The sequence below is a fragment of the Bufo gargarizans genome, chromosome 1 (genome assembly GCF_014858855.1).
Source record: "Bufo gargarizans isolate SCDJY-AF-19 chromosome 1, ASM1485885v1, whole genome shotgun sequence".
NCBI lineage: Eukaryota > Metazoa > Chordata > Amphibia > Anura > Bufonidae > Bufo > Bufo gargarizans.
The window spans coordinates 701376999-701395388 of NC_058080.1; the positions used below are offsets into that span (position 1 = coordinate 701376999).

Sequence of the window (18390 nt, forward strand, 5' to 3'; positions counted from 1 at the left end):
AAACGTCACGTGACGAGAAGCACGCCCCACGCTTTCTACCTGTGAGCGCATTCTATTGGCTGACCGCTCTGGTACTCGCTTCGGTGACAGAGAGCTGCCTAGCAACAGGGAATCGTCGGTCGCTGATTGGCCAAAAATATAGCCAAGAGGTGTGGCTAAGTGAGGCTTTCGGAATAAAAAGTGGCAAAAGCTAAATTTGTGGTTGGAGGAAGCTGTTATCTGGCTGTCGGTGATTGGCTGGAGCGCCTGACAATCAAACATTGGCTGAGATAGCTGTCAGTCAAAGCAGCAGCCATACATCAGTCTTCTAAGTGATTAGTCATGGCCATGTCTGGGTGGCTGGGCTCCTGTGTATGAAGGCTCTGTCACACCCCAGACTATAGGAACTAGTTTATTTTTTTCCCCTTCTCATCTTAAAGGGGTTTTCCAGGATCCCCCTAGTAACCAATGACGTTCTGACGTGTCTCCCAGCAGTGACGTGCCACCTACGGATACATCACGGCTGACCACGTCCACCTGACCATTTACCGTCTGGGGACCACAAGGTCACTTAAAGGAAATGTGTCACCAAAAATGTTATCTGCCAGTTAAAATCAGATAGTAACACGTCTCCTTTTTTTCTAATCTGTTTTTATTTTCTGATTGCGGATTTTTGTACTCTATTTCCTGTACATGGGTATGGGGGGCGGCCATCTTGCCTGAGCCTTTCTTAACAGCAGTTAGAAAGCATTAAAGGTGCTGTCTCATCTCAGACAATGGGGGCATATCGCTAGGATTGTCTTATAGGTGCGGGTCACACCGCTGGGACCTGCACCTATATCGAGAACGGAGCCCTGAAAGTTGTGGAGGGTGCATGCTCAGCTGCCCTCTATTCATTTTGCCGCCGAAAATAAGCGAGCGCTGGATATTTCCGTAGGGCCCATAGAAGTGAATGGGAGCGCTGGCCGGTCATATGAGGTACGCTCCCATTCACTTCTATGGGGAGAGCGTTTGGTGGTGGCCGGAATGGAGTCCTGTTCCCAGCGGGACCCGTACCTATAAGACAATGGGGACATATCCTAGTGATATGTCCCCATTGTCTTAGATGAGACAACCCCTTTAAGAACATGACTTTACGGCAGCCCCATAGACACAATGGTCAGGAGGGGACCTCAGTGACTTCTGTGGGAGAGTTTTCTAGGCTTGATCTGTGCCCTGTGCCCTGTGCAGAGGTCATTGTACAGGGAAGGAATAGATGAGCTGTGACAATCACCTACTGTGAAGGGAGGATCCTGTGTTATCTGTACACAGAGGTGATATTACAGGCAGGATTAAGACCACCGATAAGCAGATAACTGCAGCAAAGTGATCCGTACAGACCCAGAAGTGGCACCTATTATTAGGCTAAGGCTAGGTCTACACGACGACATTTGTCGCGCGACATTTTGTTGCACTAATGTCACGCGACAATATTTATAATGGCAGTCTATAGTGTCGCACTGCAACATGCGACATGCTGCGACAGTCACAGAAAATCCATTCGAGATGGTTGCAGTGCGACACCATAGACTGCCATTATAAAAATTGTCGCGCGACATTAGTGCAACAAAATGTTGCGGGACATGTCACGCAACTTTTTGTCGCGCAACAAATGTCGCCGTGTAGACCTAGCCTTAGTGGCCAGTGCAAAAACTTCAGGATTTTATGATTTTTTTATTAAATGTGAAAAATGTAAAATAACATCACCAAAAATTATTTTAAAAATATGTTAAAGGAAATGTGTTGTCACAAATGTTATGTTTAACGGGGAAGGGGGGGGGGGGGGGAGTATGTTTTTTCTTTAGGTACCAAACACTACAGGGTTAAAGAGGTGGTATATTGATCACCTACCCTCAGGATAGGTCATCAATATGTATGGTCCTGGTCTCCAAACCTACCCTATTCAGATGATCGGACTGGATGAAATCTGCCCAGTGTGAATACTCTCTAATGGAATGGCATTAACCCGTTATTAGGGTGGGAGACCGAGTATGACCCCCTAATAGAGACCAAGAGCACTTATTGTGACAGTGTGATGCTACTGCCTGTCTGAATAAAGCACTCCCCCAATTACTTGGGGTAAACCTGGCAGGATGAGCTCCTTGCTGAAGCCTAAAAGAGGTGTTGTGGTTACAAGTTACCCTTTGTCCACTGTACAAAGGATACGTGTTAGAATAGTGGGGTCTGACTACCGAGACCCCCATCCATCACAAGTGCAGGGGTCCTGTGCCACCGACAGGTTAAGCACGTGCACTGCCACTCCATTCAGACTATGGGATTGCTGGATATTGTGGTGTACCGCTCTCGTCTATCTCTGGCAGTCTCATAGAGATGAATGGAGCAGCAGCATACATGCCCAACCTGTGCTGTACATGCATTGAGGGTCTTGACCCTTTTTCTCATGATTGGTGGGGGTCCCAGGAGTCAGACCCTCAAGATCTAACATTCCCCTATCCAGTGGGTAACCAATTCTAACCAGAATATTGCTTTAAGATAGCTAGAAAATGGCCTCCTAACAGGGTGACAGAGTTATGGCCCAGCACCCCATACCAGTGATATACATACAGCCGATTGGTGCCAACCACAGTGCCCCAACACCAGTGTCAGTGAAAACCCAACTGATGTGTTCTCTGGATTGCTGAGGGAACCAGCCGTGATCTCATCCAAACCATCCCTGGTGACCCATGAGTGCCAACCACAGTAATTGCTGACCTGCTCCTATGTTTCTTAGTCCTTCATAGATGATCGGTAGGGAAGGAAGATCTGGGCACTGCCCTCATACACATTGGTCATCTGACAGCCCTGTCATCTCCCTGATAACCCTCAGGACCCCTGGGCATGGGCAATGTGATGTGCCCCCGGGTCGCTTCCTATCCCAGCTACTCTTCGTCTCAGTCCTGTAGCATTTACATAAATTGAATATTTGGCATACATTGGGCCTACGTTAGACCCCATTGCTGTCCCTTTCAGTAAGATGGCCGACCTTCTGAGGAAGGCAGTAATAAAGGTACAAGTAGAACCAGGCACAGCTGTCCCTCCATAGTCTAAAGACCTTGGTGGTCTGACATTATTGGGGTCTGTATGACCAAGCATCAGCTGTAAACTAGAATCTGGGCCAATGGAAACTCCAGCACTGGATCTCACCTCACCCCCTGGCAGGGAAGGATCTAGGTTTGGTGGATGTCCAGAAAATAACTCTCTCAGGTGAGTGGTGTTCTGTAAAGAATGAACTTAAACGTGAAAATCTCTTTCTTACAAAGCTAGAAGCATTCCTGCACCTCACATGGATCCAGAGATCTCCCCAATTATTGCTCAGCTCAATTTATATTAAGCTGATAGTTCAGGGGGCACGTCCTTTCTGCTGCAGATCTCTCCCTATCGCAGTTTAGTACCTGTCCTTTCGCTGCAGCTCTCTCCCCATCACAGCCCAGGAGGCGGTCGGAACTGAGCATGTGCGTCCACCTCAGGTGGACAGAGAAATAAGAACAATCAGCGGGTGGCGCTATACAGATACATGTTATTGAATAACTCAGTGGCTATACTAAATGTTTAATTACCTGCAATCACAAAAGTATTCAGATCCAGGTGCTGGTTTGAACACTGTAGAATATTTTTTTTGAGACAACCCCTTTAATTGTTCAGGGTTCTTAGTTCTAGTGATGGAAAATATTAATATTCCAGCTATAGTATCACCCTGAGCACAAAGTGAGGGCCTTAAAAGGGTTTTCCCAATTCCGACATTTGTGGCATATCCACAGTACCCATAATTGTCTGAAATGAGAATACCTGTGTATCTGACATAAGGCGGATTGGCTTTGCAGACACTGAGACAGAGGATAGGTCATCAGTAGTAAGGTTTCAGAAAACCCCTTTAAGTGCAACGGTGGGCAGGCCCTATCCCCCTCAGCTTTGTAGTTTGCCACGCCGCCTCCCGATGACTGACAGGACATTCTCATTGTGCTCTTGCCTGGCCCTGGAATTCCTTGCATACGCTGTAGATTCTACATGCGCAGTAGTCATCTTGGCAGCGGGGAAACTTGAAGGACATGTACTGTGCATGCGCTGATTATTGAATCATAGATGCATGTGCAGGTTGACAGGACCAGGCAAGAGGACAATGAGGGTGCGGCGAATGCAGGAAAGCGGAGGAACTGAAGAGCACGGAGAAGATAGGGCCTGCCCTTTGATGCACTGAAGACCTAATTTGTATATAAGATAAAACTTTATTCTTTGGTATGGCCAAACATATTTTAACCACACGGGTTTCGTTTTAATCAGCAGGATCAACCCTACCAGTCAGAACGCCTGGATTTATAGGGTTTATCCTGCCGAGAGGTCCTCTTTAAAGGAGCTAGCCCACAAAATATATTTCTCACCTGTCCACAGAATAGTTGATAAATGCTGGGGGGATAACAGCTGCTGGAACCCCTAATGATTCTGAGAGTGGAGGGTCCTTGAGTCTCCTCTCCGAATAGTGGTAGTGCACCTAATGGTTCACTTCTCCACAGACTTCTATGGGACTAAGAGTACCGTCTACATCAGTCCCATAGAGGTTACTAGAGCGTCAGACCATTCCATTCAGAGAGGGAATCTGTGGACTGCTCTCCAGTGGTGGGAGCCCTAGCGATCCAACATTTATCACCTATTCTGTGGATAGGGGATAAGTACTTTTCGTGAAATAACCCCTGTAGCAACACCACCATTTATAATCCTGCTGTCCTCTTATGGGGGAGTCTGTGAGCCGCCCTTAGGCTGCAGCCACTTCATAGTTTTGCCACTGAATAGGTAACAAGAGTCTATGATGACATAAAATTCACGTCTTCATGGCCCCGGATGTGCAGCTAGGAGTCGTCGTCATCTTCTATTCATTTTGCACATAGTACTCCAGTTCTTTCACCAGAGATGCATCCATGGAATCTGCTTTCCGGCTGATGATAGACAGGTACAGGGGCAGATCACTGCGGAGAAAGCAGAAGAGCAGGTAAAGAGACCAGTGAGCGGCTGCAGGCTCTGACCTCAGTGGGTGTCTCCCGGAAAGCTGCTCTCCCCAATCCCTTCTCTAATTGCTCTAGCCTGTGTGTCCGTGTCTCCCCCTTATGTCTCACGCTGACATCAGCTGGGATTTCCTGAAGGAAATGCTGCGAGGTCTCCTCCTATACCCCATGTGAATTGACTGCAATCCTCAGGCTGGTAATAAATCATTAATAAAGGGATAAAGGACGGCTCACCTCTGGTTTAGGATGGCAAGGTGCACCAAAATAGATGTTGTACCCAATCACCAAAAACAATAGTATTAAAAAGAAGTAAAATGGGCACTCATATATCTAGATCACAAGGTAGGCAAAGTGACTCAAATATTAATTTATTAATAGCGATGAGTTGAACAAATTTATATGAGCAATGTACCCTAAATAAAACTAATTTCCCGAAATCAGCATAAAATAGTAAAACTTATAAAATTGATAAAATAAACATTACAACTGTCCACTGTTATAGCTGATAAAAGATCCAAGTGTCCAATCCAGTGTTAATAATTCAATCTGGCATTAATAGATGTAACACAGTAGTTTTGTCTTCTATTATCTACAACAGTGGTTTACAGCAAATATATCTCCAGAAAATAAATAAATCAGTGAGTGAATAAATAAATTGATAATAAGTGCACAGTGACTAATAGTGACCAATGGGTAAAATGCAGCATAAACTGCTACATAAAATCCACTGGATCAAGGTATAATTATAAAACAATAAGTGAAATAATGTGTATAAATAAGTATATAAATATATTTCTGAAGAGTCAATAAAGTAGCTGTATACCACTGATGCCGTTACATCTATTAATGCCAGATTGAATTATTAACACTGGATTGGACACTTGGATCTTTTATCAGCTATAACAGTGGACAGTTGTAATGTTTATTTTATCAATTTTATAAGTTTTACTATTTTATGCTGATTTCGGGAAATTAGTTTTATTTAGGGTACATTGCTCATATAAATTTGTTCAACTCATCGCTATTAATAAATTAATATTTGAGTCACTTTGCCTACCTTGTGATCTAGATATATGAGTGCCCATTTTACTTCTTTGTAATAAATCATAGTTGCATAGTTGTTAAAGGGCTTCTGTCACCCCACTAAAGTCTTTTTTTTTTGTTGGGCTAGTTAAATTCCTTATACTGCAATATACGAAAATATAATGGTGTTACTTACTTTCCTTCAGCAGTTTCTTATAAAAATGAACTTTTATAATATGTAAATTAGGTCTCTACCAGCAAGTAGGGCGTCTACTTGCTGGTAGCTGCCGCAAAAAAATGCCCCCTCGTCGTGTTGATTGACAGGGCCAGCCGCGATCTCCTCCTCCGGCCGGCCCTGTCAGCATTTCAAAAATCGCGCCTGTGTTCATTTGGCGCAGGCACACTGAGGGAGTTCTGAGGAGGCGAGCCTCCTCATCTCAGAGCGCCTGCGCCGAATGAACACAGGCGCGCGATTATTGAAATGCTGACAGGGCCGGCCGGAGGAGGAGACCGCGGCTGGCCCTGTCAATCAACACGACGAGCGGGCGGTTTTTTGCGGCGGCTACCAGCAAGTAGACGCCCTACTTGCTGGTAGAGACCTAATTTACATATTATAAAAGTTCATTTTTATAAGAAACTGCTGAAGGAAAGTAAGTAACACCATTATATTTTCGTATATAGCAGTATAAGGAATTTAACTAGCCAAAAAAAAAAAATATTACTTTAGTGGGGTGACAGAAGCCCTTTAAGGTTGGAAAAAGGGGAACAACAAAGACGAAAAAAGGCTAGCACAAATAAATAAATAAGCTTTATTAAAGTCTCAACACGAGACAAAATATGATAAAATACAGATACGAGACAGTATTGTGGTGGGTATAGAACACACAAGAAGAAAATATACGGCACCACTGGTATATAGGCGTATACATATAATTTATAATAATAAATAGCCAGACTAATTAAATCATGTAGATAGCATAATATATAAATAACATGAACCGGATATCTAAAAAATAAGGCCAAGCCACGGTTAACAAACCAGAATGGAGATCCAAAACAGTACAAAAGGTATAAAGTGCAAAGTGCAACCATACATAGAACATGGATAACTACAAATGGAGCCATGGCATAAGTACCTGAGTGGTGAACCGGAAGGGGTTCCGGTTCACCACTCAGGTACTTATGCCATGGCTCCATTGTGGTTAGCTCAGGTTTTCATGGACAGTGGCATTTCCCATGACTAGATCCAGAAGAACATCGCCTCTAGTAGGATCTTCTACAAACTGGCCCATAAAATTATCCTGCAAAAAGCGGAGGAATGTTCTTGCAGAACCATGTTCCCAATCTATGTGTGGATAGTTAAAATCTCCCATTATCACCACTGTGCCAGCCTGTGCCGCCCGCTCCATTTGCACATGCATTCGATCTTCTATCTCCTCAGTGATATTGGGGGGTCTATAGATCACACCAAGAATTATTTTTTCCATTATTTTCTTCACTGCATTTTCACCCACAAGATTTCAACATCCTCACAACCGTCATCCACAATTGTTTCTTTCACAATTACTTTTATATCACAAAAAAAAAAAAAAAAAATAACAGAAAAAAGATACAAAACATCCTGCACGATATGATAGTAACTATGTGGATGTGCATGGCTACATTTATAAAGTCACAGAAAATAATGCACTATAGCAATAGATGCAAACATAACATATGGTCTTTAAGTGATTTTTTTTTTTGTATTTGTCTTGAAGGAGTGGCACCTTCAGGTGTGAAAGCGCGCCTATCCTGGGAGTAGCATTCGTGCACTTTTGAACCCACCTATCCCACAGACGACCTTGATTAGGTGGTACATATAGGTGTGCGGCCTCCTCCTCTCGTCGCTTGCTGGATGCACACAATATGTGCAGGGTCTGCACTCCTGAATATAGATGCCCAACGGCATAAGTAGGTTTAGCGTAGGACCTGCCTGACTGAGACCACCGTTGCGCTGGGTAGGTGGCACAGATGTGTTTTGATCAAAATATATTGGCTAAGAGTCTCAGATTTTATCATTAGAGTGAGGGCTTAGTTCATATGTTATGTTTGCACCTATTGCTATAGTGCAGGGGTGGCCGCCGCATGCGGCTCTTTGCTTCTTCAGGTGCGGCTCTAGCTGTGGAGCCGGGAAGCACTCTCCACCCCATGATCCGATCTCTTTTGTTGCTACTTTGCGGCTCCAGCTCACACTCCACTACGTCCTGATGCACACAGTGTGAGAACGTAGTACGTGGAGACACCGACTATGACGTGAGGTTGTGCTCATCAGGTCACAGAGGAGAGCGTGTCAGACCTGCAGAGTAGCAGGTGCCCGAGCAGGAGCCCAGTGCCTGATCAGCAGAGGGAAGAGATTTTTTTTAAATTATAGAACTGAGCATGGGGGGTCTGATCTAAGCATGGGGCGGTCCTGATCTGAGCAATGGGGGTCTGATCTGAGCATGGGAGAGTCTGATCTGAAAATGGGGCGGTCCTGATCTGAGCAATGGGGGTCTGATCTGAGCATGGGAGAGTCTGATCTGAAAATGGGGCGGTCCTGATCTGAGCAATGGGGGTCTTGTGGCTCCTGGCAGTCATTTTTTGCCTCTTTGTGTCTGTAAGGTTGGCCACCCCTGCTATAGTGCATTACTTTCATATCACTCCTAGCATACAGCCCTGTCATTTCTAAAGAGTGTAAAACCTTAAAGATTTTAATCCCAAATGGTGAGAAGAGTCCAGCCATGTCTCAGCAACACCAACTACATCAATAGGTTTTTCCAGTACCAAGGCCTCCAGCTCTCCTATTTTGCTTACTAGACTTCTGGTATTTGTGAACATATATTTCAATTTTACACTTTTAGAAAATATATTTGAATTTTTAATTTTTCTTTCCTCTTTCAGAGTTGGTTTGTAACTGACGGATTTTATCAGCTTTTTTAATCCTCCCCCCTGACCCCTCTTTAACCTGTCTACCTCCATATTTATAGCCATATCCTCCCTCCTCGTCCTAAATGCATTTCCACCCCAGCCAGAATTCTCTCCAACACAGCAGCTCCCCGTCCATTGTGCAAATTATCTGCGGAAAATGGTTTGTACTCCAGTGAAAAGTCAGCCCAGTGGTCTAGGAACCCAAACCCTTCTGCTCTACACTAAGGCTGCCATGCATTTAACCCCCTAAGCTTCTGCTGACGGCACTGTGTAGCGCATGCAACTGAAGCCCTGTAACTGAAACCTGATGAACAGGACCTGTAGATCCCCGAAGCGCGTATTTTTATTTTATTATTTTACTAGCAGAAGGACCCGGCTTTGCACGGGCATATTTCATCTATTTCATTTAATGTTTGTGCGTGTCGTTAACCACCTCCGGACCGCCTAACGCAGATGTGCGGTCCGGAGGTGGCAGCCCTGTGCACAGTCACGCATATATGCGTCATCTCGCGAGACGCGAGATTTCCTGTGAACGCGCGCGCTCACAGGAACGGAAGGTAAGCGAGTGGATCTCCAGCCTGCCAGCGGCGATCGCTCGCTGGCAGGCTGGAGATCCGAATTTTTTAACCCCTAACAGGTATATTAGACGCTGTTTTCATAACAGCGTCTAATATACCTCCTACCTGGTCCTCTGGTGGTCGCTTTTGTTAGGATCGACCACCAGAGGACTCAGGTAGGTCAGTACAGTCGCACCAAACACCACACTACACTACACTACACCCCCCCCCCCCCCCGTCACTTATTAACCCCTTATAAACCCCTGATCACCCATGATCACCCCATATAAACTCCCTGATCACCCCCCTGTCATTGATCACCCCCCTGTCATTGATCACCCCCCTGTCATTGATCACCCCCCTGTCATTGATCACCCCCCTGTCATTGATCACCCCCCTGTCATTGATCACCCCCCTGTCATTGATCACCCCCCTGTCAGGCTCCGTTCAGACGTCCGTATGATTTTTACGGATCCACGGATACATGGATCGGATCCGCAAAACGCATACGGACGTCTAAATGGAGCCTTACAGGGGGGTGATCAATGACAGGCGGGTGATCACCCATATACACTCCCTGATCACCCCCTGTCATTGATCACCCCCCTGTCATTGATCACCCCCCTGTCATTGATCACCCCCCTGTAAGGCTCCATTCAGACGTCCGCATGATTTTTACGGATCCATGGATACATGGATCGGATCCGCAAAACACATGCGGACGTCTGAATGGAGCCTTACAGGGGGGTGATCAATGACAGGCGGGTGATCACCCATATACACTCCCTGATCACCCCCCTGTCATTGATCACCCCCCTGTAAGGCTCCATTCAGACGTCCGCATGTGTTTTGTGGATCCGATCCATGGATCCGTAAAAATCATGCGGATGTCTGAATGGAGCCTTACAGGGGGGGTGATCAGTGACAGGGGGGTGATCACCCTGATCACCCCCTGTCATTGATAACCCCCCTGTAAGGCTCCATTCAGACGTCCGCATGTGTTTTGTGGATCCGATCCATGTATCCATGGATCCGTAAAAAATCATGCGGATGTCTGAATGGAGCCTTACAGGGGGGGTGATCAGTGACAGGGGGGTGATCACCCAGATCACCCTAATCACCCCCTGTCATTGATAACCCCCCTGTAAGGCTCCATTCAGACGTCCGCATGTGTTTTGTGGATCCGATCCATGTATCCATGGATCCGTAAAAAATCATGCGGACATCTGAATGGAGCCTTACAGGGGGGTGATCAGTGACAGGGGGGTGATCACCCTGATCACCCCCTGTCATTGATAACCCCCCTGTAAGGCTCCATTCAGACGTCCGCATGCGTTTTGTGGATCCGATCCATGTATCCATGGATCCGTAAAAAATCATGCGGACATCTGAATGGAGCCTTACAGGGGGGTGATCAGTGACAGGGGGGTGATCACCCTGATCACCCCCTGTCATTGATAACCCCCCTGTAAGGCTCCATTCAGACGTCTGCATGTGTTTTGTGGATCCGATCCATGTATCCGTAAAAAATCATGCGGATGTCTGAATGGAGCCTTACAGGGGGGGTGATCAGTGACAAGGGGGTGATCACCCTGATCACCCCCTGTCATTGATAACCCCCCTGTAAGGCTCCATTCAGACGTCCGCATGTGTTTTGCGGATCCGATCCATGGATCCGTAAAAATTATACGGACGTCTGAATGGAGCCTTACCAGGGGGGTGATCAATGACAGGGCGGTGATCCGGGAGTCTATATGGGTGATTACCCCCCTGTCATTGATCACCCCCCCTGTCATTGATCACCCCCCCTGTCATTGATCACCCCCCCTGTCATTGATCACCCCCCCTGTCATTGATCACCCCCCCTGTCATTGATAACCCCCCCTGTCATTGATAACCCCCCCCTGTAAGGCTCCATTCAGACATTTTTTTTGGCACAAGTTAGCGGAAATTTTTTGTTTGTTTTTGTTTTTTCTTACTAAGTCTCATATTCTACTAACTTGTGTCAAAAAATAAAATCTCCCATGAACTCACCATACCCCTCACGGAATCCAAATGCAAACATTTTTAGACATTTATATTCCAGACTTCTTCTCACGCTTTTGGGGCCCTAAAAAGCCAGGGCAGTATAAATACCCCACATGTGACCCCATTTCGGAAAGAAGACACCCCAAGGTATTCGCTGAGGGGCATATGGAGTCCATGAAAGATTGAAATTTTTGTCCTAAGTTAGCGGAAAGTGAGACTTTGTGAGAAAAAAACCAAAAAAAAATCAATTTCCGCTAACTTATGCAAAAAATAAAAAATTTCTAGGAACTCGCCAGGCCCCTCATTGAATACCTCGGGGTGTCTTCTTTCCAAAGTGGGGTCACATGTGGGGTATTTATACTGCCCTGGCTTTTTAGGGGCCCGAAAGTGTGAGAAGAAGTCTGGGATCCAAATGTCTAAAAATGCCCTCCTAAAAGGAATTTGGGCCCCTTTGCGCATCTAGGCTGCAAAAAAGTGTCACACATCTGGTATCGCCGTACTCAGGAGAAGTTGGGGAATGTGTTTTGGGGTGTCATTTTACATATACCCATGCTGGGTGAGAAAAATATCTTGGTCAAATGCCAACTTTGTATAAAAAAATAGGAAAAGTTGTCTTTTGCCAAGATATTTCTCTCACCCAGCATGGTTATATGTAAAATGGCACCCCAAAACACATTCCCCAACTTCTCCTGAGTACGGCAATACCAGATGTGTGACACTTTTTTGCAGCCAAGGTGGGCAAAGGGGCACATATTCCAAAGTGCACCTTTCGGATTTTGCAGGCCATTTTTTACAGATTTTGATTGCAAGGTACTTCTTACACATTTGGGCCCCTAAATTGCCAGGGCAGTATAACTACGCCACAAGTGACCCCATTTTGGAAAGAAGACACCCCAAGGTATTCCGTGAGGGGCACGGCGAGTTCCTAGAATTTTTTATTTTTTGTCACAAGTTAGCGGAAAATGATGATTTTTCTTTTTTTCTCTTTTTTCCTTACAAAGTCTCATATTCCACTAACTTGCGACAAAAAATAAAAGATTCTAGGAACTCGCCATGCCCCTCACAGAATACCTTGGGGTGTCTTCTTTCCAAAATGGGGTCACTTGTGGGGTAGTTATACTGCCCTGGCAATTTAGGGGCCCAAATGTGTGAGAAGAACTTTGCAATCAAAATGTGTAAAAAATGACCGGTGAAATCCAAAAGGTGCACTTTGGAATATGTGCCCCTTTGCCCACCTTGGCAGCAAAAAAGTGTGACACATCTGGTATCGCCGTACTCAGGAGAAGTTGGGGAATGTGTTTTGGGGTGTCATTTTACATATACCCATACTGGGTGAGAAATATCTTGGCAAAAGACAACTTTTCCCATTTTTTTTATACAAAGTTGGCATTTGACCAAGATATTTTTCTCACCCAGCATGGGTATATGTAAAATGACACCCCAAAACACATTCCCCAACTTCTCCTGAGTACGGCGATACCAGATGTGTGACACTTTTTTGCTGCCAAGGTGGGCAAAGGGGCACATATTCCAAAGTGCACCTTTTGGATTTCACCGGTCATTTTTTACACATTTTGATTGCAAAGTTCTTCTCACACATTTGGGCCCCTAAATTGCCAGGGCAGTATAACTACGCCACAAGTGACCCCATTTTGGAAAGAAGACACCCCAAGGTATTCCGTGAGGGGCATGGCGAGTTCCTAGAATTTTTTATTTTTTGTCGCAAGTTAGTGGAATATGAGACTTTGTAAGAAAAAAATATAAAAATAAAATCATCATCATTTTCCGCTAACTTGTGACAAAAAATAAAAAGTTCTATGAACTCCCTATGCCCATCAGCGAATACCTTAGGGTGTCTACTTTCCGAAATGGGGTCATTTGTGGGGGTTTTCTACTGTTTGGGCATTGTAGAACCTCAGGAAACATGACAGGTGCTCATAAAGTCAGAGCTGTTTCAAAAAGCGGAAATTCACATTTTTGTACCATAGTTTGTAAATGCTATAACTTTTACCCAAACCATTTTTTTTTTTGCCTAAACATTTTTTTTTTATCAAAGACACGTAGAACAATAAATTTGGCGAAAAATTTATATATGGATGTCGTTTTTTTTGCAAAATTTTACAGCTGAAAGTGAAAAATGTCATTTTTTTGCAAAGAAATCGTTACATTTTGATTAATAACAAAAAAAGTAAAAATGTCAGCAGCAATAAAATACCACCAAATGAAAGCTCCATTAGTGAGAAGAAAAGGAGGTAAAATTCATTTGGGTGGTAAGTTGCATGACCGAGCGATAAACGGTGAAAGGAGTGTAGTGCCGAAGTGTAAAAAGTGCTCTGGTCATGAAGGGGGTTTCACCTAGCGGGGCTGAAGTGGTTAAAAGATAGACAGTATCCCCCATAACAGTCACATCTACAGTACCCACCCCTTCAACAGTGACCTCCACAGCGGTAGCCCGTTTATTAGTGACCTCCACAGTACCCAGTCTCGTTAACAGCGATTTCCACAATAACCCGCCCCCTTAACAGTGATCTCTACAGAGCTCTGTTCCCTTAAAATGTGACCTCCACAACACCCCGCTCCCTTAACAGTGACCTCTACAGCACCCCACCCCTTAACACTGACCTCCATAGCAGAGCGCCACCTTAACAGAGACCTCCACAGCTTCCTGCCCCTTTAACAACGACCTCCACAGCTTCCTGCCCCTTTAACAACGACCTCCACAGCTTCCTGCGCCCTTATCAACGACCTCCACAGCAGGACCTGGGGGTGGGGTTTTTAAGTCCGTCTTTTGAGTGTGTCCTGAATGGCTACCCTACCTGCCCCTGAACTGAGACCTCCACAGCACTCCGCTCTCTTAACAGTGTCATCCACAGCGCTCTGCCCCTTTAAAGCTGACCTGCAGCAGTGAAGAAAAATGGCTGGGTTGTTATGGAAACCTGGAGTAAAAATGTATGTATGTGGAGACTAAGGGCCTGCGAGCTTCTATTGGTTGATAAGGGTCATGTGACCAGGCTTCTATTGGCTAATGCATTTTTTGGGAATATCTCACACCGGAATGTCCTTTTTAACAGCTCACTCTCAGACAGCAGCACTGTACTGTCTGAGCGTGAACTGCAGGGAGAAAGTCACCGTCCCTCCCACCCCTGCAGCTGACAGAAGTAGATTTTTACCTTCATTTGTTCAATCCCTGTCGGCTGCGGAGTGGGAGGGGGCGTGGCTTAGTGGGACCTGGGGGCGGAGTTTTAAAGTCTGTCTTTTGATAGTGGCCTGAATAGCCACCCTACCTGCCCCTGAACTGTGACATCCACAGCACTCCGCTCCCTTAACAGTGTCATCCACAGCGCTCTGCCACTTTAAAGCTTATTTGCAGCAGTGAAGAAAAATGGCTGGGTTGTTATGGAAACCTGGAGTAAAAATGTATGTATGTGGAGACTAAGGGCCTGCAAGCTTCTATTGGCTGATAAGGGTCATGTGACCGTGTGTATGGCAGTTGGGATATGAAGAGAAAGACTTGCAGGCTTGTATTGGCTAATGCAGGTCATTTTTTGGGAATATCTCAGGAACGGTGCGTCCTAGAGAGCTGTGACCCCCACAAGATTTATTTCCAGCTAGCAAGGGATGTGTATACCAAGTTTAGTTGAAATCGATGGTTGCGTTATTGAGTGATCGCGGAACATACTGTACATATCTTTTATTGTGTTACCCAAATAAAAGAGAAGATATTTCTTCCCATAGGCCCCTTGCAGACGAGCGTGTCTGGATGCGTTGCGTCTGCAATCAGGGAAAATCATGCAAGTGCGTACGCAATTTCAGTCGGTTTTGACTGCGATTGCGTTGCTCAGTTTTTCCCACGCGAGTGCAATGCGTTTTGCACACGCGTGAGAAAAAACTGATTGTGGTACCCAGACCCGAACCCGGACTTCCTCACAGAAGTTCGGGTTTGGGTTCAGTGTTCTGTAGATTTTATTATTTTCCCTTATAACATGGTTATAATAGCATTCTTTAATACAGCTTGCTTACTAAAATGTGGCATGAGGGGTTAAAAAAAATTTACTCTCCTCATCCACTTGTTCGCACAGCCGGCATCTTCTTCCTTCTTCTTTCAGGACCTGTCAAATGACCTTTGATGATGTAATCACACTCACCATGGTGAGCATGGTGACGTCAGCGCAGGTCCTGCTGAATGAAGATAGAAGCAAATCATTCGGTTGAGGCAGTCTTGGCGAAAAATTATTCTATCCATCTTCCCGATGATAAAATCCCTTTTTTATAACTACCAACTTTCTAGGTCTACCTGCACTACCGTCCCCCGACTACTAGCTGTCTAGGTCTACCTGCACTACCGTCCCCCGACTACTAGCTGTCTAGGTCTACCTGCACTACCGTCCCCCAACTAATAGCTGTCTAGGTCTACCTGCACTACCATCCCCCCGACTTCTAGCTGTCTAGGTGTACATGCACTACCATCCCCCGACTTCTAGCTGTCTAGGTGTACCTGCACTACCGTCCCCCAACTACTAGCTGTCTAGGTGTACCTGCACTACCGTCCCCCAACTACTAGCTGTCTAGGTGTACCTGCACTACCGTCCCCCAACTACTAGCTGTCTAGGTGTACCTGCACTACCGTCCCCCAACTACTAGCTGTCTAGGTGTACCTGCACTACCATCCCCCCACTATTAGCTGTCTAGGTGTACCTGCACTACCGTCCCCCAACTAATAGCTGTCTAGGTGTACCTGCACTACCGTCCCCCAACTACTAGCTGTCTAGGTGTACCTGCACTACTGTCCCCCAACTATTAGCTGTCTAGGTGTACCTGCACTACCGTCCCCCAACTAATAGCTGTCTAGGTCTACCTGCACTACCATCCCCCCACTATTAGCTGTCTAGGTCTACCTGCACTACCATCCCCCCGACTTCTAGCTGTCTAGGTGTACATGCACTACCATCCCCCGACTTCTAGCTGTCTAGGTGTACATGCACTACCATCCCCCGACTTCTAGCTGTCTAGGTGTACCTGCACTACCGTCCCCCAACTACTAGCTGTCTAGGTGTACCTGCACTACCGTCCCCCAACTACTAGCTGTCTAGGTGTACCTGCACTACTGTCCCCCAACTATTAGCTGTCTAGGTGTACCTGCACTACCGTCCCCCAACTAATAGCTGTCTAGGTCTACCTGCACTACCATCCCCCCGACTTCTAGCTGTCTAGGTGTACCTGCACTACCGTCCCCTGACTACTAGCTGTCTAGGTGTACCTGCACCACTGTCCCCCGACTACTAGCTGTTTAGGTCTACCTGCAATACTATCCCCCCGACTTCTAGCTGTGGAGGTGTACCTGCACTACCATCCCCCGACTTCTAGCTGTGTAGGTGTACCTGCACTACCGTCCCCCCCGACTACTAGCTGTCTAGGTCTACCTGCACCACTGTCCCCCGACTACTAGCTGTCTAGGTGTACCTGCACTACCGCCCCCCCCCCCCCCCCCCCCCCCGACTACTAGCTGTCTAGGTCTACCTGCACCACTGTCCCCTGACTACTAGCTGTCTAGGTGTACCTGCACTACCGCCCCCCCCCCCCCCGACTACTAGCTGTCTAGGTCTACCTGCACCACTGTCCCCCGACTACTAGCTGTCTAGGTGTACCTGCACTACCGCCCTCCCCCCCGACTACTAGCTGTCTAGGTGTACCTGCACTACCGCCCCCCCTCCGACTACTAGCTGTCTAGGTGTACCTGCACTACCGCCCCCCCCCCCCCCCTCCCGACTACTAGCTGTCTAGGTGTACCTGCACTACCGTTCCCCGACTACTAGCTGGGTTGTCCTCCTGACTGTTAGGGACAAAAGTATCCGCTAGGGCTGCCATTTCTGAAACTGACACCCTTGCATCATCGCTGAACTTGGCAATTTTGCTTGGAAGCAAAGAGGATTGGCCTTCCTCTTCCGGGATCCCTTTCTACTCCCTCTATTGAGATAGGAGGAAGATAATACGGGACAAGCCCGTTTCTTTTATAGGTGGTGACGTGTTTCGGGGCCGAACCGGCTCTTTCATCAGACCAAGAAACAATAGTATTTTATCGTTTCTTGTATAGGATATTGTTTCTTAGGACTCATGCCGCCCATGTGCCTTCCGCAATTTGCGGAACGGAACAGGAGGGCCATTATAGAAATGCCTATTCTTGTCGGCAAAACGGACAAGAATAGGACATGCCTTATTTTTGAGGGGCCACGGAACGGAGCAACGGATGCGGACAGCACACAGAGTGCTGTCCGCATCTTTTGCGGACCCATTGAAATGAATGGTTCTATATACGGAATCAAAATACGGCCCGTATACGGAACGCAAAAACATTCGTGTGCATGAGCCCTTACGGGTGCAGTGTTGCTATTGGTCAGCCTCTGGCGACCAGTACAGCCATTTTCTGACAACCATACATTTTATTTTTCTCTCAACTGAGCTTTATCATTGGTTCTATTATGGGGTACATGGGACTTTTTGATCACTTTCTATTTAGTTGGAGGGAAGCAGGATAAAAATAAAAAATAAAAAGGGGCGGCAACTCCAACATTGCTTTTTGGGTTGTGTTATGGCGGCAAACACCGTGCGGGAAAAATGGTGTCATCTTTATTCTGCTGGTCAGTACAATTACAGAGATACCAATTTTATTTAGTTTTTTTTTTTTAAATCCTGTTTTTGTGTGAGCCATATGTTTTTTTTTTCTGTCAATCATCTTCTGTTGGGGGGCTCAGTTTTTGCAGGGTGAGTTGACGATTTCATTGGTATAATTTTTGGGTACATAATACTTTTTCATCCCTCACTATTAT

At 46.1% G+C, this 18390-nt stretch overlaps 1 protein-coding gene across 2 annotated transcripts in view; it reads right to left on the reverse strand.

The window, feature by feature from the left end:
- Positions 1-3531: 3531 nt before the first annotated feature.
- The window catches only part of FANCG (FA complementation group G), a 58046-nt gene continuing 43187 nt past the window's right edge, over positions 3532-18390 (reverse strand). For both annotated transcript variants that reach the window (XM_044276257.1, XM_044276258.1), the window contains exon 15: positions 3532-4976. In XM_044276257.1, coding sequence (XP_044132192.1) covers positions 4880-4976 — 97 coding nt within the window. In that variant the 3' untranslated portion in view covers positions 3532-4879. The remainder of the gene's footprint in view (positions 4977-18390) is intronic.